Genomic DNA, 25,958 nt, shown 5'->3' with positions numbered 1-25,958 from the left:
AACACAGGAAAGAAGCAAAGTAAGAAGAACACCAACAAACATACAAAAATATAATTCTCCATCTTTGGAGATGGCAGGTGTTGCCACCACTCACCGTATGAGAGGGACATGTTACCAAATTCTTCCAAGCTACACAGCAAGTGGATTGGACTGTGAAAGACCAACCCAAACTGTGTTTGCATTTTGACAAATTTGTAGGGCAGTACAATATTTCAGAGAGGAGATCAGGTCTCCTGCTCCCCTGGTGCATTCACTATAGCTGCCCAATTTCCCTGCTTTTTAAAGTTTGTGGGCTATAGGTATGTTCTTAAACCGCAAGGTTTTTTGCCTATTAGTGAATTCTCACAGGTTTTCCAGACATGGCCTACCTGGTCCTGGATCACACAGCTATGAGAAGAAGTAATCAGATGGAGAGTTGGTCTGAACTGAACCACTACATTCCATGTATGTCCCAACTCTGAGGTCTAGAAGTCTTGAAAGCAGGCAATGCCAGACTGAGAAAGATCTAAGAGCCAAAAGGTTCCAGGAAATTATTTTGTTTTAGGGAAAGGGGCCAGCTTGGCCTTTATGTTACACAAGTGTTGAGTTTCCCTGTCGCTCCTGTCATGACAATTAGGCACACATATTTTTCTGAACAAGTGGGAAAGCCCATTCCTAATCACAAAGGCACATGGATAATCCACATGAGTTTATATGGCCCCTGATTCCCAATGGAGGAATATACCACTGCCATATTGCATCATTGTTTACTTCTCCAAATAACATATTCATATCACAAAGAAGGGTAGAATCCGCCTCTGATAATATCGAGTAGAGTAGAATAAATCTCCAGAGATATAGCTCAATGTTTTTAAACTCTGTGAGGAAATCCTGAGGGAAGTCATCCTGGCTGAATCCTCCATTGCCCATGAAGTTGCTTGGATTTTTTAATTGTTTGCTTAAGGAAACTATTTAAACCAGGTCAAATTTCACTTCATTTACAATGGAAAATGCTGATTTAAAAAACAACACCAGAGAACACAATTGAATAATAAGTATTTAAGAGAGTCTGGTTACCAAAAAGGAAAATGACCTGTTCCTAAAGTTACGTGCAGCAGCACGTGCCCATTTCCTAGTCAGTTGGTGCAGGTTATCTGTTCTAGGGAATGGGGAGAGGCCCTGGGTTCAGGCAGCTTCACCCCCAACTAATTATCAATCCTGTCAATACCATGCTTGGCATTGCATATGTGAATCAGTCAAATGGAACTGCATACATAACCCTGGCTTCTGGATGTGGAGATCCAGCCATGAGAACTGTGTGCACATACAGCTCCCAATCCGGCAAAAAGGCCCCACATACAGACACCTGCCTCCCTGCTGTAAATCACCCTTCCTGGTTCAGGGCAATGCCTTTGGCATTTCTGCTTGTGACTGGAGTCAGACAATAGTTGTGGTTTTTCTCCAGAAAGTTGCAAGGACTATGAAAGAGCCAGTGTTGCCACGGTGTGTGTCCTTGTCCCTCTCTCATCTCTGGTTTTCCATGTTCTTTCAATTCTTCAAAAAAATATAAAATTTATTTAGAGACAAGAGCAGAATAATTAATGAATGTGTATACCGCGAACAGTGATGGCAGTCTATCATACCAATGTCCAACTCACTTAAAAACTGTTGTCTGTTGTTAACTTGTCAATACTCACACTGGGGAGTCAGGTACTTCATGTTGAGGTCACATTTCATATGTATCCAAAGGGGGACGTGGGGGGAGGGCGACCAGACAGAGCAAGAGACTGAAAAATATTTCAGCTCCTTTTCTTCTCTGCAATTACTAAAATGCAGAGACTTGTTTATATCTTTCCAAGATTTTCCATTTTCGTTTAGCAAAATAAATAGGATTAAAATATGAAATAGAAAAATGTAATCAGACTAATATTTTTTTTCCAATTCAACAACTGAGGAATATTCCTGTAATTATTATTATTATTTATTAGATTTATTAGTTGCTTGATTCCAGAAAGTCTAATATGGCTGTAACACGAACCTAACACTGTATAAAGTCTGTACATCACTGGAAATTGTTTGTTTTATTTAATATGATACTTTTTCTTTACTGGAAAAAAAGTCTCATTAAAAGCCAAGCTGTTGCGACTAGTTTCAGCCACTTCCTCTCTCTGGTTATGTTTCTTCATTCTCCTCCTGATGTTGCTGCTAGCTGAGTAGCTTGGGAGCAGGACCTTAAGGGTTTATGGGCCCCACTAATTTTAGGTACTGTCTATAGCAAGGGGAGTTTTTATTAGAACCTCCAGCTGTCTGGATTTCTCTCTCTCTAATTAGAAATGACAGGAGCAGGATCACATTCTCTTTCTCTTTCATCTAGTATTTATAACTTTCCTTTAAAAAGTTCTAATTGGGGAAAAAACCCATGTTGTCCTTATTAAGACAATGAGATTTTAGCATTGGTAATTCACATCCTTCCCACCCCCTCCCATTCCACATAAAATGTTGTACATTTGTTTTGTCTCAAGTTCCACTGGTAGAAGATTGAATATGTAGATAGCTTATCTGATAACACAGGTATGATACCAGGGGTGTTAAGTTTGGTACCAATCACTGCTCCACAAACAGCTGTGGGCTTTTCCTGTGTGCTTTCTCTCACACATGCATTCCCCCCCCCCATTTCTTTCTCATCTCTGCAGACTCTTTGGCTTTGTGGCTCGGAAGCAAGGCAGTACAACGGACAACGTGTGCCATCTCTTTGCTGAGCTGGACCCCAATCAACCAGCTGGCGCCATTGTCAACTTTGTTTCCAGGGTCATGCTCGGCTCTGCTCAGAAGAGATGAACTGACACCTTCCCCTTGAAGGCAGCTTCTTGCCCTTGAATTTTGAAGAAGGACTTGGAGTTGTTCCGAGAACGAGTGCGAGGAAGTGCATTGTGAGAGAGGGAAGTGAACCAATGGGGGTGGGAGAAAGATGGAGAGGGGAAAAGGTCTGAATTGCTGGAAAGCCCAAACCAACCAAATGTCCGTACATAGCAGAAACCAAGGAACTGACACCATCGCCTTTCCCTGCCAAGTTCAAGAGGTGGAGACAATTTTGGCTTTTTGGATCAGCATGAAATCAGAGAATTCAGCCCCACTGGCCAAAGCACGGATCTTATTAACTTTTGTGGGGTAGGACTATATAGTAGTTGCTTGTTTAGAAAATAAGGCAAACTTTTTAAAATCATGTATACGTGAGCTGCAGGAATCACATTGAGAGACATGCCAAACAAGCAATTATTGGTACCCCTTTCTGAAAGTAATTGCTCCCAACTCTTCAACTGCTGAATATATGGGGTGTGTGGATGTGTGCCTGGGTGTGCGCATTTGTGTGGTGTGCACATGTTCTGATGAGTATCTGTGGAAATTTGCAATGTTAGGGTCATGCCTCTGCTGAGTTTCAAGTGAGGGTTATTCAGAATTGTTGGCACCAATATTCTCCCCTTCTTCCGAGAAGATAGGCCTCCATTACTCCAGCTAGAGGACGTCCTAGCAGTGCAAGATGTACTATGGAGGTGAGAAGTTCTGATTTTAACCAATAGAGTCACACACGTGCACACACCCCAATATGAGTGCACATGCATGTGCACATATAATTTGTATACCAGAGTTGCAGAGGAAGGAGTCCTGCCCAGCTAATTTCAAGAGTATGCTAGCCAAATCAAAAGAGTATCTTCTAGTTTCTATGCAAAGAGGTCCATGGTAGATCATATGAACAGGAAAACTGTCCTATCACCTCTGTCCCTAAAATTTGAAAATACTAGCACTTTGGGAGTGCCATTTCTTTCCTGTGTAAGGGAAAAACAACCCTGTCCAAGTTTATCCCTTCTCCTTTGGAAGACATGCACGTTTTCTATCTTACTTGGAAATTACTCAGTTACGCAAAGGCAAAATGAATGATTTGGTGATGGGGAGGGGGGAGATTTTATTTTGAAGCCACTAAGAATAATGATTTAAAAAGACCCAGGTTGGTGTGAGCTTTGGCTTAAGCATGGCCATACCTGTTCCAAAAACCAGTGGCCATAGCTGGTTAATCTATATCCATTTGGGGCTCCAAATTTGGTTTTTAGCAGAATTAGTTCATTGTTTTGCCGCATTAAGCTTTGCATTTGCTTCTGGAAGCATCAAGCATCAGATCTTGCACTGACCCGCTAGCCCATAGTTAGCAATGTTGACTGACATTTGTTGTGGATAGGGAGGCAGTTCCTACCTTGCAAATCATTTCCTGCACAGCAAATTCCATAGCAAATGAGGTAGTTTTGTGGCAACTGCAGAGGAACTATGTCTTTTTCTGCTAACATCACAAATCCGTCTTTCTGCTAGCATGACTTCTGGCATTCCTAATTGAGGGCGAAGGTGCACAGAATTGCTGTCTATTCCCTAATGGCTCTGGGTAAGGAAAGCAGGAGATATTTGTTTGGCTGTGGAGGGATTCTTCTATTGCCTAGGATTCCTATAGCATTGTGGGAGTTTCTTATCATCCTCTCAAGCATCTACAGCTGGCAAATCCCACATGCTGAATGGACAAATAGATGTTCCCACTTGTCAAATCCTTTGGGTTTATTGTGAATTCTTCAACTTCTACTTAACCTAGAGTCAAGGCTCCTGCTGAAAGCGAGTCACTTTTGGCTTGCTTTGTCAGCTGGTCCAATGGGGACTGGTCAAAAGCTTCTGAAGAGACAAGCATGCATGGCAATAACTTGAGCCAACAAATACAGAGCATGTGGGCTGTAAGCCCTTCACATCCTTTGCTGATAACACTGAATGGGACTCAATAGCGCACAGTTTGGGTGGGTTGGACTGATGCCCTCCAAGAGGTTTCTCCACTAAAAGCAATTGATGAAAAGCTTCTTCCCCTAAAATTCCCTCAAGATATCTGATAAAACAGAACCTGAAATAGCGAGGGAAGGTCTTTAGGGATAGGCCATGCGTTGATGAGATACTTCAATATGAAGTCATGCAGCATTCACTTAAAGTCGAAATGTGACTTCCAAGTTATGTAGACACCTAAATTCTCCTAGAGAGTATGGCTCTCTCATTGCCTTGATATAATATATATATATGTATGTATGTATGTATGTATGTATGTATGTATGTATGTATGAAATATACTGACAAAATAATGTAAGGTAATCAAAAAAAAATTAAGTGAAATTTACACAAAAAGTATTTATTTTTTGCCATAATTCTTTTAATCTGTCTTATACCTCCTCTGATATTTGCATCTCCCTCCATAACCCCCCCACCCCAGTCTATATTATAGACTTTTGTATGTATAAGTTAGTGCAAAGTGCTTATTTGGTTAGTATTATTGACATGGGCAAGGTTTCAAAAGATTATGTCCATCCCTTCTCCTGAGCCCCCTAAAAGCAATATATTTTGATATTATGCTACAGGGCAGTGCAAGAATATGAACATTTCCCATCCCCACCACCTCATTTTTAGTAATGAGCAAGTGAGCATATATAAATTAGTGCTTCATTGCTGAGTGATGCAAGGGTTAGCGGTGTGCATATGTGTGAAAGTGTGTGGAGAGAGATGTATTTCTGGATACTGTATAAAGCATGAGTTTTGCATCCAAGAGCTATTGTTCAGACAGTCCCTTGGATGGAGTGGGAGCATCAGTTTTTGGTGTTATTGTCCAGGCTCTGTCCCATCCAGATGGGACACTGGAGACTGTGATAGCTTATTATCTTCTAGGTTGCAAATAATTCCCTCCTTCTGCAAAATTCAAGCAAGGTAATTCCCTTCCCTCACCTGCGACTGTCTCACCCTGCCATTAACCAATTAGAGAAACACTGTGTCTATAGATATATATATAAATATTATAAATATATATATTTTTTGAAAGTCTCTATTTTTCAGACTTCATTTTTTCACTGCTTTCAAAAATTAAAATTTGCAATTTCACCCTTCCACGTCATCATTTGCTGTCCTGCCACAGAGAGTGGTATTGAGACTTTATGGTTCATTTTTATTTTGTCATTCAAAGGAAGGAACCTTGATATAATATTTCTAGTGGTCACATATAAGTAAATATCATGGCAAGCACACGCATGTCAAACAGAATACCTGCTGTTCACTGCTCCTTTACTAACTCACTAGCTGAAGATGGAAAGTTTAAAGATCCCTACATTTTAGGTGTACTTGCTAATTATGGCTTTATTTTCAGAGGCAAAGCTAATCACATTATGTAAGTTTTTGCTATTCCAGTTTGCATTCAAGACAAAAGCTGAATTTTTAGGAGTAACTTTTGCATTTATTATCCCAATTTTTCATTGATCAGGTTCCCAGTGTGGCTCCTCCAGTGTGGCTCTAGATCCAGGGTTATCAAAGTGCATGTGAAGAAGAGAACCCAAAGAGGCACAAGCAGTTGCCAGGGTAATGACAGTTCCCCCAGACCCAACCATTTCTGTGTATATCTTGATTGGATCAGCAAGAGTATGACTTTTATTCACCCTTCCTTTCCTTCCCTGAACTGACAGTGTGCCTCTCCAGTTATGCTAAGAGCCATAGGGCAGGGCTCAAAAGAAGACAACTCAAATTTCAATGTACACCTCCAGTCCATTTTTATGGACTGCCAGTGCCAACCCAGGAAAGGAACATCCTTATGTATGTGAGAAGACAGCAACCAGTTTTCAAAATACTGTCACAACTTCAGGGGGCAGCAGATTGTTTTACCTTTGTCTTGGGGGCTATTAGCCTACACCATGTTCTTTATCCATTGATCCCCACCTAGCCACTTGCCCAGGATGCTAGTGAGCGGCTTACTCAATGAGTCATCCTTGGGTTGGGTTGTTGTTTTGTCTCAGCCACAGTTTCTTCATTGGCTTAGTTAGGAAGGCTTGTTGTGACACAGGTGAGAGGGCCTCTATTCTAAACTGGTTTAGTTTGCCTTCTGCCAAACCCCAAATGCTGGAGGAGCTGCTATAACCCCCAAAACAAACTTGTGCCCTTTGTTGATTTTCTTTGAAAGAGCTCAAGAGAAGATTCTCCTATTTGAAAGGCACCATCTCCTTTCCAATGCCTGGGACTGATATCTACGTTTATCCCATGTATGCAATGTAGTAATAATTCAACATTTCCAATAGAAGGTCTTATATTTTATACACATGCACACAGACACCCTCCTCTGTGCACAAAGAACTGCATAATCTTGCCAAAGATACCTGTTTGAAATGCACTTTCCTCTTTCTGTTGGTTGTACATTTATTGTATGTGCCCCTTTCCTACCTGTTTAGTTTGTTTGTCTGTTTTCTTTTAAATCTTGTTTCCTAGTGACTTTCATTTGTTACATTATGTTTTTCTCTAGCAAATGTGTGAAACTCTGATCACCCTTCCAACAGCTGGGTGGTGATAACTAATTTTATATATAACTTGAGATTTGAGGAAAGTTACTGGGAAGCCATAGTAAGATGTTTTCATGAGAACAGGAACAAAGCCATTCAGATACCCTCACATCCTATTCCCTAAGCCTTAACACATAAAAACTACAGCCCCCTATCCCACATTTTCCCCTAAAGTTGCTGCAATTGCTTGTTTTAAATATCACTTCAAATAAGTAACCATTTTCTAATGCTAATTCCCTTCCTAAATGCCTCTGAAAGAAACTGAAAGTAAACAGCATTAGAGAAAGCAGTGTGCCTTTTTGTCTCTGGGTAGTTTACCTACATTGGCAAAGATTTTGAATATTTTACTACTGCAGAGGTTATTTGACGTCCAAATAAAGTCTACATTGTGGTGACTGGCTACACTGTTACACTACATAGGGCTTTTAGCTAATATTGTAGCTGGCTAATGTAATACTGGCCAAAGTCATAAGGATACACTGCTATACTAGACCAATGCCCCAAACCATTCAATAGCCTGTTCCCAGGCATCTGAAGTGAACACACTGGAAGAACATGAAGAGGCAACCGGCCCATTATTCTCTTCTGGCAATCAGATTTAGTAATTTGATCATGGTTGACTTAAAACAGGCTTAATTTGGGTTGATTCCATCCTGTGGGTTCATGAAATATTTGGCAAACTAACAAACCAGTGGTTGGTAGGCATAATAATGTACCCTGCTAAATTCCAGAGTGAACATTATGCCTGCTTAATTGCTGGCCTTTCTGGAAGACAGAAGGCACAGACATTGTCTGAAAAATTGGCCTGTGATCAGCTGCCCACTAAAAATCTTAAGAGTGTACCTTGGCCATCATGGATAATAGCCATTGCTGGATCTACCTTTTATGCATTAGATGACCATAATCATAGTACCCACATGCATGCCATCCCAACATAATGTGACACAGATGAAGTAGGCATTATTAAATCAGTTGGGAGGTGGGTCACTGCCCCCTGACTTGTATAATGGTGCCATGAAAATATATATTTAACTATAGGAAAGGGCTGGACAGTGCTGTCCACTTTAGCTTCAAACCTCTTCAGCATGCTTAAGTTTCTCTCGCTTTCTCTCATTGTTGCACCTCGCTGGATCTATCTAACTTCTAGAGAGGAGGCTAAAAATGTTCACACAATCCTCATCTCCAGTCAGCTTGCACTGACAAGAGAAGTCAGCCCAAACTAATTTGTTTAAAACAAAGCAAACTTGTCAAGCTGAATCCATCCATAAAATATTATATTCACTGGGTTCCCTGTTCCCTCCTAATACACATTTTCAAAAGATAAAAAACATTCTTGAATTGTAAATAAAATACTTCATGCAATTTTATTTATTAGAGCAGAAACAGAAAGAATGTGAGCATTTTTGGAGGAGTGGGAGAGTGTTATGATTGACCTAAGAAGGTCAGTTAAAAATCAAGTGGGAGAAGACTAAATGAATTAACTGTGCCTGCATGAGTAATAAGTTCCCAACCTTATATATGAACATAATAGCTTCTGTCATGCAAAACAATAAAGACTAGCATTTCCTATTCCAGCCCCCTTGTAAAGCGTCCAGTAAGTTTAAAAGTAGTAGTTCCATTCTTTGCCATAATAGTGTCTGTAAAGCATTTTGATCTATCCATCAACATTCTCCCCCACACTAAAGGACCTTGTTCAACACGGTCCCTCTTTCATTCAGTGCCCCAGTAATGGCAACCTGGCAGCACATCCACAAACCTGTTGTCCAAATGTTCCATTAGCTAAAGCAATCCAATATACCTGACACTGTTGGGGGGGGGCTATAGGGCTATTTTTAAAAGACGTAATGAAAAAAATCATAAAATGGCACAGGAATATTGAGGTTCACAAATTTTACTCTTAACCATATTCCTTGGAAATGTCCATTAAATCATGGGATCCTACAAATAATGGGTTTAGGACTAAGGTGCTGGTTTCTGTTACGGTAGGGACCTTTACAAAGAGCAGCAGAGAATGACTTCTTCTGGAGCAATCCCATTGATTTCCAGTAGTTGCATTCAATATATGCTGAAGTAGGTCCGCTAGAGGTCAGTGTCATTTCCAGATTAAAGTCAAATGGTCAAACCTAAAAATGTTTACTAGGAAGTACATCCGTGAGATTTACCCCTAAGTAAGAGGGCAATGGAGTTTAGTCCCAAGAAAGTGTATACAGAATTGTAGCTTAAGCATGCTTAGGACTGCAGCTAAAGCAACCAATATAAGCAGTACAGATCCGGAGTTTAAAAAGTCTATTAACTGTTTTTTGTTTTTGTTTTATGACTGCCATTGTTGTTATGGTTACAGATTTCTTATCAGTATTTTAAAGGAACCTTTTTTTTCCTTCTTGCATTCCCTCCCAATTTTATTAAAACACAGACACACACACCAAACATGCAAATGCACACTTGCACATATGCAAAGAGGAGCAAGAGGGGATGGGGGAAACCCAGAAGTAACCCTCTTTCTATGTATTTATACAGAGAGAATTCCCCTTTATATTTTGTATCTTTGTGCCCATAACTTTTGTCACTTCTATAAGAGACGGCTCTGCATCACTCATGGTTCCTATGTGAATGGGCCATGCACAACTAAGCTTTCCTTTCCCTTTGTACAGCTATCTTGACTCATTGCAGTTCCATGTATGGCTTTATAAATGATAAGTTTTTAAACAAAATCAATTATATGAAATATACTGTTGCTTGCAATGCCCAGCTTGGTGTCTGGATTGCTGGAATTGTATCTTGAACTTTAAAGGAGTGAAGGAATAAAGACTCTCTACTTTTTTGCACAGGGAAATCATGGTGGTGGCTGTGTTCACTCCTACTCCCTTGCACTCTCACACCAAAGAGTTTGTATACTGCAAAGCATAACAGAGGAAGCCCCCAGCTGGCTCTAGAGTTGCCCTTGAATTTTGCCCAAAGTGAAATTTGAGATGAATGTAGCCAATCCTGCTTGGCCAAAAAACCTGAAGAATGTAGAGGAAGGCTAAAATTATTTCAAGAAGACCAATAGCAGTTTTAGGAGGGCTTTTTCACATACCTAGTTTGTCACTGATTATCACTTAAGCAAATGTTAAGGCATATGTTGACTTCTCCCTAGAGCACCCCAGCCTCTGCAACAAAAGGTCTGGTTGGGGAGCTTGAGTAAGGCAGGAGTAGGGATGACAGAAAATGTGACCAAAGCTTATTCATCCATGTCCAGAACAGAAAACAATCTAGCCAAAACAGTATTTGCTGCTGCTGTTGATTTCAATCCACAAACGATACGGACCTGATTACACCTGCACTGTGTTCCCTTTGCACTGAAATGAACAGGGCAGAATAATGTAATAACAATGACATTTATAAAACATTTTGCCACAGTGGACATGCAAGATGAATAATGTAGTTTTTGGCAGAATACCAACTGCAGCCAATTGGAAACAGTGCCACATGCAGTGAATATTGTGCAGAATGGAAAACAATCTTTCATTCCTAGGCAGGGGGGACATTCTCAATAGATGGCTGTCCAGCTGCCTCTTGAACACCTCCAGTGTAGGAGAGCCTACCACCTCCCTAGGTAATTGGTTCCATTGTTGTACTGTTCTAACAGTTCGGAAGTTTTTCCTGGTGTTCAGCCAAAATCTGACTTCCTGTAACTTGAGCCCATTATTCCATGTTGTACACTCTGGGATGATCGAGAAGAGATCTTGACCCTTCCGTGTGACAACCTTTCCAGTACTTGAAGAGTGCGATCATATCTCCCCTCAGTCTTCTCTTCTCAAGGCTAAACATACCCAGTTCTTTCAGTCTCTCCTCATAGGGCTTTGTTTCCAGTCCCCTCATCATCCTTGTTGCCTTCCTCTGAACCTGTTCTGGTTGCTTGCATCCTTCTTAAAGTAGTGTACAGAAGTGGATGCAGTACCAAGATGAGGCCTAACCAGTACCGAATAGAGGGGAACTAGTACTTCACTTGATTTGGAAACTATACTTCTGTTAATGCAGCCTTATGTAGCATTTGCCTTTTTGCAGCCACATAGCACTGTTGGCTCATGTTCAGTTGGTGATCAACAAGCTTGTGAGAGGTTCTCAGTGAGAACATGGGGGACTGTTTTTTAAAAAAATATATCATAGGCTAAAAACTGACAGTCTTTACCTGTAATCATCCTCCTGCTGCTACTGGCTGAGTTGCTGTGATGTCACAGAACAGTTACAGACATTATAGCCACTGAGAAGACTTTCCAAAAATGTGACAAAACCTGGGAAGAAAATGAAAAGTTGTTTTAGCAGCAAAGGGGAGTAGAGTGATCTTAGTGAGAAGCAATAGTAGAAATCCAAGTGGGAAGATTCCCAGGAGGTAGCAGGTAAAAGAAGATGGAAAAGCTAAATGGCAGGGGCACAAGTGAAAAAGTGGCTGAAAGAAAGGGGAGGAAGAAAAAGGGTGCTGGGGGAAGATGAGATAAAGAGCTGAGAAAAATCTGCATAGAAATATAGAAGCTGTCTTATCCCAAGTCAAACCATTTTTCAGTTAAGTTACACTGGAAACCAACAGAGAAAGTGGGGAGGTCATTCACATCTACATCATGCTTGGATATATTGCACCTAATGAACTCTTTTCCACCAGTTAGGTGGGTAGGATTCTCACATTCCACACTTTACCACTCCTGCTCTCTTTAGGAAACAAGGGATGTGCCTTCAGAATGTCAGCATTTTGCAAGAGAGATTTAAGGGCATATTGGAACTTTAATCCACTTTAAATGTGGAAACCTAAAAGGCTTTGTCACCCTTTTAAACCCACTTTTAAAATACATCAGACTTTTTGCTGTTTGGAAAGTGATGGGAAAATATCACTGGCAAGTGTGGGATTGAATGAATGACTAACAGAAGATGTGCAAACACCCCACAAGCCAATCAGGATGAATGTTCCTTGTTCCCCCTCTCTGACACCATCAACAGCCAATGATCACAGGCATGGGAAATGTACAGCATCATGGTATCAGGAAGTTGTGGGGCAAGGTGAGTTACTAGTTAGGATAGCTGGGAGCTGTGTTGAAGAGAAATGGATGCAGGAGATAGTTTTCCAGTGGCAGTCCAATGTTGTATACATCTGCTCCAAGAGTTGTGTTGTAATGTGACCATTTCAATAAATCAGGGAGGAGGAATCTGTGCCCCTCTAGATGCTGCTAAACTACAGCTCCCATCTGACCTAACAATTGGCCATGATGGCGTGGGCTGATGGGAGCTGGAATCCAACAACATCGGGAGGGACACCAGTCCCCCCCCCCGCCATCAATGCTTTAATAATTTGAGACTAATCAAATAAATGTTGTCGGCTGTCTTTTATTCCTAGGGGAAAAAGAGGGTCCCAAAAACAAATAATGTTAAATTTAGACAATAAATGCCAGCCAAGCACCTCAGAGCAGTATTCTGCTAATGAGTCCTGTCAGTGCAAGGATTTCTGTTTGTGCAATGGGACTCCCCCCTCCCTCTTGCATGCACACCACACCCTTCTGAAATCTACTCCAGAGGCTTGGGGGAACGCCTAGAATACAGTTCAGGGTGCCCAGGAGAAGGGGAGAACATTCCATTGTGCAAGCAGAAATCCTTGCACTTCCACTGACAGAATGATTGCCTTAGGGTTGTGTTGGATCCCATCCTCAGACATCACGCCCAGATGCCAATCCTTCAGGCACCAAGAATTACTGTGTGACCTCTTCTGATCTTAAAATACTCTGCTGGTGATTCCTCTCTCTGCTTACCATGCATTTGCTAAAATAACTGAAGAATCATTTAGGGGTAAGTTGTTGGTACGCATCGGAGCTCCCCTATCAACATTGTATGGAACCGCACACTATAGTGTGTGTCTGGTGCTACTTGCATCCTCTGGTAATTCACATGGTTCACATGACGTTGCAGGCAAGCAGAAGCTATCATGCAGTTTTCCCCTTTAAATCCGTGTTAACCCAATCTGCTGATAAGGTGAAAAGGAAAGGAAAAGCCGTCTCAGCTGTGCTGGCCACGCCTTGTAGGTGCTTTGCTTTGATATTTTTAGTGGGTGGGCTCTCTTTTAATGCCCTATTGCCTGCTCCCTCTCTCTTTGCTGCCCACAAAAGCTGCCGCAGCCACTGCCTACTTTGCCTTTCACTCACTCGCCCCCCATCCACCTTTCATTCAGGCTTGGATAATGGAAAAAGGGAGAGGGGGGGGGTCTAGTCAGTTGCATTTTTTCTTGTCAATTGCACACTGAGGCACTCTCCTGGCTTCAGCTTCCAACTGGAGGAAGTAAACATGTAAAATTAGAGGGCAGGGCCACAAGGAAACAGCGGCACTAATTCTTCCTAGAGGAACGCCTACTAGTGTGAATGGAAAACAGTGGATATGAAGCTTCCATTGAGAACCAATGTGGACCTTGCAAATCTATCATGACGGTAAAAGCAGCGTCTTTAGTATGAAGGCTATGCTCCTGCATGGATAATCTCTCAATGCCTGGACAAAATGTCTGCCTTACTTTTCTGAGTGGTGTACAAGTGCCATGAAATGAAAAGGACTTTAACAAAAAGCTTCAACCACAGGTACCCAATCTCTTTCAAGTTTAAAGTTCTTGCTACCTCTGTAATCCTCACAATTACCCTGTAGGTAGACCAATATTATAATGGTATTTGTATTACAAGTGAGGTAAGATTTACACAAAGGGCTTCCAGGCCAGGCTCACAGCTTTTATGTACAATCACTTTACAGACTCAACTCGCCAGGAACCCAGCTAATGTTTAAATAACAGGAAGCAGAGCATAGGAATAAATGGATGATTCTCCCAATGGAGGGATGTAGAAAGTAGAAAGCGGAGTCTCCCAAGGAACGGCAATGGGACCTGTGCTTTTAAAGTTGGTAATAAATAACCTAGAGTTAGGGGGTGAGCAGTGAGGTGGCCAAATTTGCTGATGATTCTAAATTGTTCAGGGTGGTTAAAAAAAGGATTCTGAAGAGCTCCAAAAGGACCTCTCCAAACTGAGTGAATGGGTAGTAAAATGGCGAATGCAACTCAGCGTAAGCAAATATTAAATGTTGCAACTTCATGTGTACGCATTTTCACAAATACATTCATGGGGTCTGAACTGGCAGTGACTGACCAGGAACAAGACCTTGGGGTTATTAAGAATAGGCAACCTTGCATGCTACCACCAGAGGGGCAGGGTTGTACATACTGTTATGAGTTTGGGTTTGGAATGGATGATCCCTGTGGGTCCCCTTCCAACCTCTGATTTGGAATCCTGTGCCTTGGAATGAGGAACTCGCTCTGCTAGTCAGATGAGTCTTTTGTTAAGCTAATAGAGTGGCCAGGTAGGATAATGAGTCTATCAGTTGCACAGCAACAGTGAATGGGCCAGGAAGACCCTTTTGTCATTGAAACTCTTCAGGAGAGCCTCCCCCCTCTTCCTGGCTACTAGGAGAGGCTTGGGTTTTTGAGTTGTGTTCAAGAATTGCTGAGAATTGGAGGCAGACAGAGAGACTGGCTCTCTGCACCATGGCCTTTGGGGTGCCTCCTGCAACACTTATGGGAAAGCTGGATATTGGACTGCTGATGCCTTGAACCCCTCCATCCTAATCTCAGGTTGGAATGTGTGTATATAAATAAACCATATTTCATAAAGACACTGCAGTCTCCGCTGATCTTCTTCCCAAAGGAAACCAAACCCTGGAGGAGCACAGGGACCCTGGAAATCTCACCGCTCGGAGATTGGGGAGGTGCGCAGCAATACTTTAGTACAGTAAGTTAGTTGTGCCATCTCTAGGAAGACTCAAGAAAGCTCTATAATTTGTTGTGATGCAGTTTCCTGTTTGTTGTTTTGTCCTCCCTCCTTCCTCACTCCGCCCTTTTGAATTCTCCATTACCACATGGACTAAGCAGGAGCAGGAGCTGCTCCTCAACAGAAATTGAAACTATGGATTGAAGTAACCTTCTTCCTTCTTTCTTTCTTCAAGCTAAGCTTGAGTTACTATACACATGAAAAGGTCATGAGTAAATCTATTTTACATACTTTACTAAAGAAAACTGTTTGCTTTGTTTTGCTAGACAGTGTGAGGGGGTGGTTGGGCTAGTTATTGCTCAATTCCATTTTTGCTATTTTTACTCTGCTAGAGATAGAACTATACAGTAGTTTTAGCTCATAAACCCCAACAGGGGTCATTGTGGATACCTCAATGAACATGTCGACCCAGTGTGCAGCATCTGTGAAAAAGGCAAATTCCACACTAGGGATCTTTAGGAAAGGAATTGAAAGTAAAACTGCCAATATCATAATGCTGTAATATAAATCTATGGTGTGACTGCGTTTGGAATAGTGTGTACAGTTCTGATTGTCTCACCTCTTAAAAAAGATATTGTAGAGTTGGGAAAGGGTCAGAAAATGGCAACCAAAATTATCAAGGGGATGGAGCAACTCCCCTATGAGGAAAGGTTACAGCATTGTGGCTTTTTTAGTTTAGAGAAAAGGCAAATAAGAGGAGATATAGGAATGTACAAAATTATGCAGGGTATGGAGAAAGAGAATAGAGCAAAGTTTTTCTCCCTCTCTCACAACACTAGAACTTGTGGACATCCAAATATTGGAGGATTCTGCACAGACAAAAGAAAGTACATCTCATAGCACATAGTTAACTGTGGAATTCACTCCTATAGGAGGCAGTGAGGGCCATCAATCTGGATGGCTTTAAAAGAGGATTAGACAAATTCATAGAGGATAAGGCTATGGATGGCACTAGCCATGATGGCTATGCTTTGCCTCTACAGTCTAAGGCTGCTGGAGGGGAGGGAAGAGTGCTCTTGAGCTCATGTCCTGCTGCTGGGCTTCCCTTTAGGGCATCTGGTTGGCTGCTGTGAGAACAGGATGCTGGTTAGATGGGCCACTGGCCTGATCCAGCAGGGCTGTTCTTATGAAATGCAGCAAGCTAGGAATTCTGATGTCTCTCTAGGGATGGAAGGATCTGTCAGTTTCGGTTCTCGCAGTTTCTCATTTTACCAATGTTAAATTCAGTTCTCTACTTTTCTGCAGCAATCTGCGAATTGTTTTTAAAAAAATCCTCATAAAAATTCTCTACCATCTTAATTGCATCTCAAAAGAAACACATTTTTGCAGGCAGTTTTGATAAAGGTACACATTTTTGCAAGCATGCCTTTTTGCATGTTATTTTCACTCATGTATTTATTTTTATGCACACTTTCCACTAATATATGCATTTTTGTAAATGTTGTTTCGTTGGCGAACTGCATCCCAAAATTCTAATACATGCGAATTTCAAAGGTTTATTTATTTATTATTTGATTTATATCCCGCCCTTCCTCCCAGCAGGAGCCCAGGGCGGCAAACAAAGGTGCTAAAAACACATCAAAGCCTCATAAAAAGGTTGGCAGTGTTCAGTTCTCATATTATTTCAGAAATTGCAAGTTTGATAAATTCTGCTTGAAATGTGAACTGAATTAAAATTCTCACCCATCCCTATTTTTCTCAAATATCTAGTGACAGTACCTAGACCTGCTGCCCATCTTCATACTCCTACTGAACTGCCAGGACTGAATATATGTCATATGGGGCCGATGGGCATTATGGGTCAACCCAGGTGGTCATAGGTGAAAGACCTTGCCAGCAGGAGCAGCTGTTGAAGCTGCTGCCTGCTGCCCTCATCCTCCTGGCTCCTAACCTTTCCCACTTTGGGACCAGGACAGCTTGGCAGGGAAGACTGGGCCCCTTTGAGTGCCCCCTCCCAGAGCTTGGAAAAGTTACTTTTTTGAACTACAACTCCCATCAGCCCAATCCAGTGGCCATGCTGGCTGGGGCTGATGAGAGTTGTAGTTCAGAAAAGTAACTTTTCCAAGCTCTGCCCCTCCTCAGTGTTTGATTGGCTCACTTGAGGGGACCAAAATGAAGGGATTTTCTAAAGTGAGGTTTCCACTTGAACCCAAGTCAAAGCAGGTGCCCTCTGCAGTAGTCCAAGCTGAATTTGACCCACTTTCCAAAGAGACAAAGCTAGACCTGATTGGAATTTTGCCTTAGGTGCACATCCCAAACAGGAACATTCACTACCTTCCAAAGCTATTAGAATAATCAGGGAAGGCTTCATTAACCATGGAGGCAGACCTATTTTTTCTTTCTCTCTGTTCACAGTCCCTGGGAAGGAAGTAGGGAACATGATTATGTCCTGTCACTTCCTGAACCCCAGTGGCATTTTCAGCCTCATTTCCAATGTGTGTGGTAGCTACTGTGCTGTTTCAAGAAGCAGTGACCTGTAGGGCTGAGCACACTCCCTACATCCTCCCTGTGGCTCCAGTCCGGAAGGGAGGCATCTGGCCAACCTGCCCTAGGTCGACTTGGGGACCCCCTGCCTTGGATCGGAGCCACTTCCAAATAAGTTCAGGGTGGGACTCATGTTTAATTACAGTAAAAATAAAAACCCCACTAATTCAACATATGGCAGGGAGGGAGAAGGGGAGAGCATGGTCAATTTGCCCTGCATGATGCTGTTTTGCAAAAGGTTTTGGCTTTCCTTGCAAAAAAGCATCCCCCCCGGATCGCTTCCTTGGCTTGTGAGTAGAGGGCGTGATCCTCTGCAATGCTGGTTTGCCCTTACAAAACAGCACCCGCACTCCTAGAGGATCACTGCCCCTGCTCATCAGGCAGGAAGGAGAGCCGTGGCTGCCTCTTCTTCCTGCCCGATGCCCCAGGTTGCTCTATTATCAAATCTGATCTATAGTGATCCATGATTGTCAGAATCCAACTTGGCTGAGGTGCAAAAACATCCGAATAGACCAGATTTGGCTTAGGACTTGGGAATTTGCTGAATCCAATGCACAGCCCTAATAACTTCCTGGTTTTTTTTAGGGAGGGGGGACTATAAAGTAAAAGGTAGCCCTTGTAGGAATGTGGATTCCCTTGTAGGAATCTGCACATTAATCTGGGAGCTGCAGCTCAGGTGAGTTTGCTTTGGAATGCTGATCCCCATCAGTTTCATCAAGCATCCCTACCTGCAACAGCTCATTCACTGCACTGGTGGCAATAGCCCCTTCACCCAACTATGTCAAACAAGCCTTGTGATCCCTGCCCCCTCATTGGCTTACTTTTCTCTCTCTTATTCCAGTGAACAGCAATCATGTCCTTTGCCACAGATCCTTTTGACAAAGCCTAGTTAGTAGATGCTCTTGTTATTCCTTCATGAGGTTGGAGGCAAAGCCGCAATGCTTTCCATGACTGGCTTCTACGGGGGGGAAAAATCTCCCTTTTTGTTTCCAAGACTGAAATACAGTCTCAGAGTTTGGGATGGTATTACTTTTCATAGTTAGGGATGAAAAACTATAGACACAAAACCAAATATTTGGAATGAAAATGTGGTGTTCTTTAAGTTGACTATGTAGTTCCTCACCCCCGCCCTGTTTTGGCTCCATCCATCATACATATTCTGGGTTTCATAGAACAAAAGTGATCTACATTATGTAGGCATACTTTCTAGTGAGGAAGGTACCTAGAAATGTGCTAGGAGAACCCTCTGGGAACATAGACTGTATATATACTAACCTGTCTGTAGCACAAAAGTGTAGATTTTCTCAGTATGGAATCATTCATGCTCATCCTCAACATGCTGCTCTCATTCTAGATTGATTCTACTGTCCACAAGCGTAGGTGTGGTTTCTTGATACACATTTGAAAACCCTCCCCTTGATTAGATTATCCATGCCTTTTCCCTCCCTGCGTACACACACCCCCTCCATGAATGGAGAAGGAAGTGATTAGAGTCTTGGGTTGGTCTTTCACAGTCCAATCCACTTGCTGTGTAGTTTGGGAGAATTTGGTAACGTGTCTCTGAGCATAGGATGATGGTGGCAACACCTGCAATCAGCCCAAATAATAGGAACAAGACATGTGATGTGCTGATCTTGTTTTAGCAGGGAGGAACCAACATTATTAAGACAGTTGATATCGTCCAGATGGTCACTTTAAATATGTCTAATTTACTTTGCAATTTTAGTGAAGTTTCCTATAGGAAATCATTTTCTTTTGTTTCTATTTCTGTGAATATGTGAAGTACAGCAACACTTTGCAAAATTTACACTAAAAAGACTCCAAACATAATTGTGGCATAACGGCACTGACTTCTGCAGAGTAGTCTCCAGTGGACCTCAGGAGTGTCTCAATTTGAACAAGATAAAACGGTGGGAGATGAAATATATTCTAGCAAAATTCTAGATGTGCTCTATGTTTTAAATTGACCGTGCCCACCTTTCCTTAAATAAAGTGGTTTAAATATAGCAGCCTGAAAACATGCATCCTCTTTTTTCCAACAGCTAGAGTCTTTGCTGAAGTAGCAACATATTGTAATCAGTCTGATTTTACATCAAACGGCAGTTTCAGATTCAACTGTTAATGCACCCAAAATAGAAATAGAACATAACCTCCAATTTGAAACACAAAAGGCTGTCTTCACCATCATATGACATTGGCCTATAAAAAGGCTTTGAAATTAATAAAGATAAATTTGACACAGATTTCTAGGATGAATAATGAGGGAAATAAAATTTTCTAGTTTAGATTTTCTGTAGAAACATTAGTAACACAGGAAAGAAGCAAAGTAAGAAGAACACCAACAAACATACAGAAATATAATTCTCCATCTTTGGAGATGGCAGGTATTGCCACCACTCACCATATGCTCAGAGGCACATTACCAAATTCTTCCAAGCTACACAGCAAGTGGATTGGACTTTGAAAAACCAACCCAAATTGTGTTTGCATTTTTACAAATTTGTATGGCAATACAATATCTCAGAGAGGATGTCAGGTCTCCTGCTCCCCTGGTACATTCACTATAGCTGCCCAATTTCCCTGCTTTTTAAAGTTTGATAGAAATATCTGTGGGCAATAGGTACGTTCTTAAACCGCAAGGTTTTTTGCCTATTAGTGAATTTGGTATAATGCCATTTTCTTTTTGTATGCCTAAATTACCTCAGTCCCTTTTTGGTTCTGTTTAATAGTGTATCTCTTTGTCTTGCCAAACTCTGAACCATGTAGCAAGATTTGCAGGTTACACAACTTAAATAAGAAAGGTGCACATAGACCTGTGTCAGCTGAATGCCACATATGGCTCAGTACAAACCTTATGTTGATCTGCTTTGTTCTGTAATGACATACATTCCCTCAAAATATGGGAAGTCCAACAACTCTGTGTATCGTCTTGGAACACCTAATGGAGATTTGTTTAGCAGAGAATCAGCAGTAATCAGTAGGCTCCATGAAGTTTGTGTTTCCCAAGAGAAAGTGGGAATCTGTAATTCAACTTGTGGGCAGTGGAATCTATCCATCATTGAAAATAAGGTGAACCAAAATGGTTGGGTGAAAACATCTATCAAACCCTGGCTCTGTTTGTTTATTTGTTTGCCACAAAGCTTCAGTTCCCAAGAGATCCTATACAATCAGCTGCTGAAAAAGTTAATGTAGATTGTGGAGGGAAGGGGGTCTTTCCTTACTTATTTTGTTAACAAACACAATTTCCACTTCAATGGTTTTCCCAACCTTGTACTGCTGCCACCATTTAATATCACTAATACCCTTTCCACCCTTAACTTACCAATAACCATGGTAACTCTGGGATATATAGTGGATGTAGTATAAAGGCAGTTAGATATTCATTTCATTCATTGGCGATCACTCGTGGCCGAGTAAGATTGTCTTCCAGGATAAGGTCTTTAACAGTGGGTCCGTAAGTGACTGTGGAGGCCAATTCTGGATCCACACAGCCTCCCACAGTGAGAACATAAGTTTCCAGATGGAAGATGGTCACGATGAGGATTTGCTTGACGTGTCTTCCGCTTAGCTCGTTTGTCCCTTTCGCTCTGTACTTGTGCTTCTTCAAAGTCCATGGCACCTTTGATAATGGCCGACCTCCAATTGGGACGCTCATTGGCCAAGGCTTCCCAGTTCTCAATGCTTATGTTACATTTTTTTAGATTAGCTTTGAGAACATCTTTAAATCTCTTTTGCTGTCCACCGATATTCCATTTTCCATCCTTGAGTTGGGAGTAAAGTAGCTTCTTTGGAAGACGGTGATCAGGCATTTGAACAACATGGCCAATCCAGTGAAGTTGATGTTGGAGGATCATTGTTTCAACACTGGTGGTCTTTGCTTCTTCCAATACGCTAACATTAGACCACCTATCTTCCCAAGTAATTTGCAGAATTTTCCGGAAGCACCGTTGGTGGAATCTTTCAAGAAGTTGGGAGTGGCATCTATAGATGGTCCATGTTTCACAGGCATACAGTAAGGTCGGTAGTACAATGGCTTTGTAAATAAGCATTTTGGTCTCCCTGCGAATATCCCGATCCTCGAACGCTCTACATTTCATTAGGGAGAATGTGGCACTCGCAGAGCTCAGCCGATGCTGAATTTCAGCGTTGATGTCAGCTTTTACAGAGAGATGGCTGCCAAGTTACTATATTTGACAAAGATATTAACGTGTATTTATTACCAGATTATGTAGTGCACAAGCTTATTTGGTTACTTTAATATAGTGCTGTCTCTTTAAATGAGTATACATTTTGTTAACTTGTTACTTAAATACAGCTTAGTTTACACTGCTGTTATTAAGCCAAGACAGCTCTGAGGAAGTAGTTAGTATATGAAAGCTCTTTTTGCCAGATGCCCTTGTATTCGCTTCATTTAAGCCTCACCAACACTAACATTGAGGAATTTTGTTGAAGCCTCCGTTTCAACTCCTACTGACCCATTGAAGTGCAGATCTGGTTTTGCTGTCCTGTTCTGGAATCTTCCTGTGGCTCTCCTACCAAACACCGGAGCCTAGCATTCCATACTGCCTCTCATTTCTTCTCCCTCAATGCTGTAGACACTCTCCTTGCATCTTTTCAGCCTGAGCCAACTACTCCAGCAAATCCTCAGCCTCCAAGCCACTTTGCCTTCCTTTCACATCTTCTTCCTTCTTCCTTGATCCTCTTCCTCTGCTGTCTTCTCCTTCTTCTGGCTATCCACCACAAACATCAAGCACCAACCAACACAAGCTCTCCAACCAACTAACCACACTCTTCTTCTTCTGGAGTTTAATGGTGAATCAGTGCCAAGGAAAGGCCCTAGTATTGCCAGCTACTGCAGAAAATTTTAAAACATCTCTCAGCTTTTCATAAATCCCACCATCAAGTTTGTAACCCCCAAGTTGCTAAACCTACAGAGAAGAGGCTCTCTGTCTTCCGCATATCTCATGCAATCCCAGATAGCATGATCTACTGTTTCCACCACCCCACAAAGCTTACAACACTCAGAATCCAATCTTCTAACCCTGTACAAACCACTTTGAAGAGTGCAGCATCCCATTAGAACTTTAAATAGACTGACTTGTCTCTGCAGCCCTTTCAGATGAAACACTGTGAAGTTCTCCAAAACTGGACAAAAGGAAAATATCGGTTGACCTGTAGAATCTGCCTCCCACTGCCTTTGCCACTCACCCAATAGCATCCTTTTAGCCCAACTCCTAACATCTGCAAATGACAGAGGCAACACAAAATCAAAGCTTTCCTAGCCACCTGGTCAGCCATCTTGTTCCCAGCAATGCCCACATAAGTTGGGATCCAACAAAGCTGAACCAAGATACCCATTAGGTATAATTCAGTATTCAGATCGCATTCACCAGATTAGTTTTACAACCCAAAGCTCCATTCTGAATAGCCATCAGGCCTGACAATGCAAAAACCCGTGATAAGAACCAGATGGGTTCCAGGAATAATATACCTGTATTCCTTCAGCATTCAACAAGTCCAGGCAGTATGATAACTCAAAGGAAGTTTTTTATTTTAAACCAAAACCATTTCACAAACAACAGGCATAGCTGGCTCATAGGCTTGAATGACACATGGTTACAACATTTGAGCTTTCCCTGAACCTCCTCTCTTGCTTAACCCTAACCCTTTACTAACACCACCTACATCCATATTGTTCCTGTTCCCAAGCTAACTGCTAGCTCAAATGATCCAAACCCCGAACTGACCGAACATTCATTTTTTCTTCCTTTCTCAACATTCCAATTACAGGATTGGCTGCAGATGGAGAAGGTGGATCCCAGCCTGGTCTGTCACACCAACCTCAAAAGAACCTTCATGTGTTGCCTTTACTCTAAAGCACTATTAATGGATCAGGAATCCAGAGTCGCTGGCTCCCAACAGGAGTAATATATTCTCTCCACCAAGCTGCAAAATTCTGTACAGCAGGGTCTTCCAAAGCATTTTCAACAACTGTCTCATAAGGAGCATGCTGGGTGCCCTTCACTAGGATATATATTGAGGGGAATTCATTCAGCCTTGTACATGTGAGATAGCAGGGAGAAGTGTGACCTTATGAGAATAGACCACTAGTGGAAATTCTGCTTTCAGGAAGATGACTCTCCATCTTTGTACATATGATCAGTCCGAGGGCTTCTCTCTCCTATTTTGGGAAGGTCAGCCATCTCATGAATTTGGCACCTTTTGCATTAGGCACATATGTAATACCTAGCCATTTTACAGGTCAGCTTAGCATCAGTGGCAAGACTTTCTACAACACATTAAAATAGGAAGGTTTAAAATATGGTTTTCCTGTTCTGCCCATTAGATGGCAGCATTGCACTTCTGTATTTCTACAAAGGGAAGTAAAGGCCATTATACATATTCCTACTTTCTATTTTTTCTCCCTCATGAACAAGACCCAAAGCTTCACTCTTACTCTGGGTAAACGATGCTCTTGGTCTGGCCTTACACCTGACTGGTCCAAACACTTTCTGGTTTACCTGTAAAGCCTCCATTCTGAGCAGCCAGATAGTTCCTTTCTTTATTCTTCTTCTTACCTCACTCATCCACAGTGTGTTCCCTGTTACAGGCTGTGCAGGGTAGGGATGGAAAGATGTCTGTTTTAGTTCTCTCAGTTTCTCATTTTTCCAGTGTTAAATTTAGTTGTCTACATTTCTACAGCAGTCTGCAATTTTTTTTAAAAAAAATCCTAATGAAAATTCTCCATTTTAGTGCAAATTTCTCAAAATACATTTTTATAGGCAGTTTTGACAAAGGTACACAGTTTTGCTAGCCATTTCTCATCACTGCATGTTATTTTCACTCATGTATTCATTTTTATGCACATTTCCCCCTAATATATGCATTTTTAAAAATGTTGTTTAGTTGGCGAACTGCATCCCAAAATTCTAATAAATGTGAATTTTGAAGGATGGCTGTGTTTTGGTTCTCCTATTGTTTTGGAAAGTACGAATTTGGTAAATTCTGCTTGCAATGTGAACTGAATCAAAATTCTCACCCATCCCTACTTCAGGGTAGGGATGAAAAGTTTTGTCTATTTTGGTTCTCTCAGTTTCTCATTTTCCCAGTGTTAAAGGTCTGAGGAGAAAGATGGGCAAGTCATCAGAGAGAGGGGTGCAAAGGGTGGAATTTAGAAGCCCACTTTGAAGTAGGGATGGGTGAGAATTTTGATTCAGTTCACATTGCAAGCAGAATTTACCAAATTTGCAATTTCTGAACCAATAAGAGAACCAAAACACAGCCATCCTTCAAAATTTGCATTTCTTAGAATTTTGGGATGCAGTTCGCCAACTAAACAATATTTACAAAAATGCATATATTAGGGGAAGTGTGTATAAAGAATACAAGTGTGAAAATAACATGCAAAAAGGCATGAAATGATGAGAAATGGCTTGTAAAAATGTGTACCTTTGTCAAAACTGCCTAAAAAATGTGTTTATTTGGAGAAATTTACACTAAAATGGTGGAGAATTTTCCTGAGGATTAAAAAAATTTTTTTTTACAGATCGTTGTAGAAATGTGGAGAACTGAATTTAAGATTGGAAAATTGAGAAACTGAGAGAAATGAAATTGACAGATCTTTCCATCCCTACATAGAAGTTAGGCTTACAAGATCTAAAATTGCCTTGAGCAACCTTTCATTTGATCTCTCCAGAGTCTATACTCAGCCCCCAATTGCTCTTTTTAAAGCTTTTGCAAGCCTGCCTCTATTCCTTGCAAAGCAACTGGCCAATCCAGTTAAGTCTCTGGAGCCCAGGGCAGCAAACAAAAGCACAAAACGTTATAAACTTTTTAAAAAAAGCTTTGAAGAATGTCAATATTTACCATCCAGAGCCAAATGCAAAAGACATAACAGTTTTAATGAAAGACCAGGGCACTTCTAAGCACATTCTGAGCCTAGGAATTTGTTTTTATTTATTTATAGTATTTATTTATTTATTAAATTTATATCCTGCCTGTCTTCCCGGAAGGAGCCCAGGGTGGCAAAAAGACTAAAAACACACTAGAACATCTTAAAAACAGACTTTACAATATACATTTAGTACTAGAACTAAACTGAACTCACATTCCATTCACGCAAAAGTCCACCCAAATTAGCTTTCTTCATTTCAGCAGTCTAATGCAGGTGGGAAAATTTGTTTTGTTGTTATTGTTAAAATAATTGGGAGTCTGAGAAACCCTTTTAGATCTTGCGCAAATTACCCAGAGATCTACCAGCAGATCCCTGCCCACTTTCTCTCACCCTGTC

General features: G+C 41.4%; 1 protein-coding gene and 1 long non-coding RNA gene across 19 annotated transcripts in view; one reads left to right on the top strand and one right to left on the bottom strand.

Moving 5' to 3' along the window:
* TNS1 (tensin 1) overlaps positions 1-5,868 on the top strand; it is a 471,254-nt gene extending 465,386 nt beyond the window's left edge. For all 18 annotated transcript variants that reach the window (XM_061609240.1, XM_061609243.1, XM_061609248.1 and 15 more), the window contains one exon: positions 2,673-5,868. In XM_061609240.1, the coding sequence (XP_061465224.1) occupies positions 2,673-2,817 (145 nt within the window). In that variant the 3' untranslated portion in view covers positions 2,818-5,868. The remainder of the gene's footprint in view (positions 1-2,672) is intronic.
* Positions 1,000-25,958, bottom strand: part of LOC133376669 (uncharacterized) — a 50,892-nt gene continuing 25,933 nt past the window's right edge. Inside the window, exons 2-3 of the long non-coding RNA XR_009760550.1 lie at positions 11,536-11,638; positions 1,000-1,533 (exon numbers count right to left, since the gene is read on the bottom strand). This is a non-coding gene — a long non-coding RNA (uncharacterized LOC133376669). The remainder of the gene's footprint in view (positions 1,534-11,535; positions 11,639-25,958) is intronic.

Source organism: Rhineura floridana, chromosome 2, assembly GCF_030035675.1.
Source record: "Rhineura floridana isolate rRhiFlo1 chromosome 2, rRhiFlo1.hap2, whole genome shotgun sequence".
NCBI classification, from domain to species: Eukaryota; Metazoa; Chordata; class Lepidosauria; order Squamata; family Rhineuridae; genus Rhineura; species Rhineura floridana.
The sequence above is the reverse complement of the archived record's forward strand: the minus strand, read 5'-3'. Positions and strand labels throughout refer to the sequence as shown.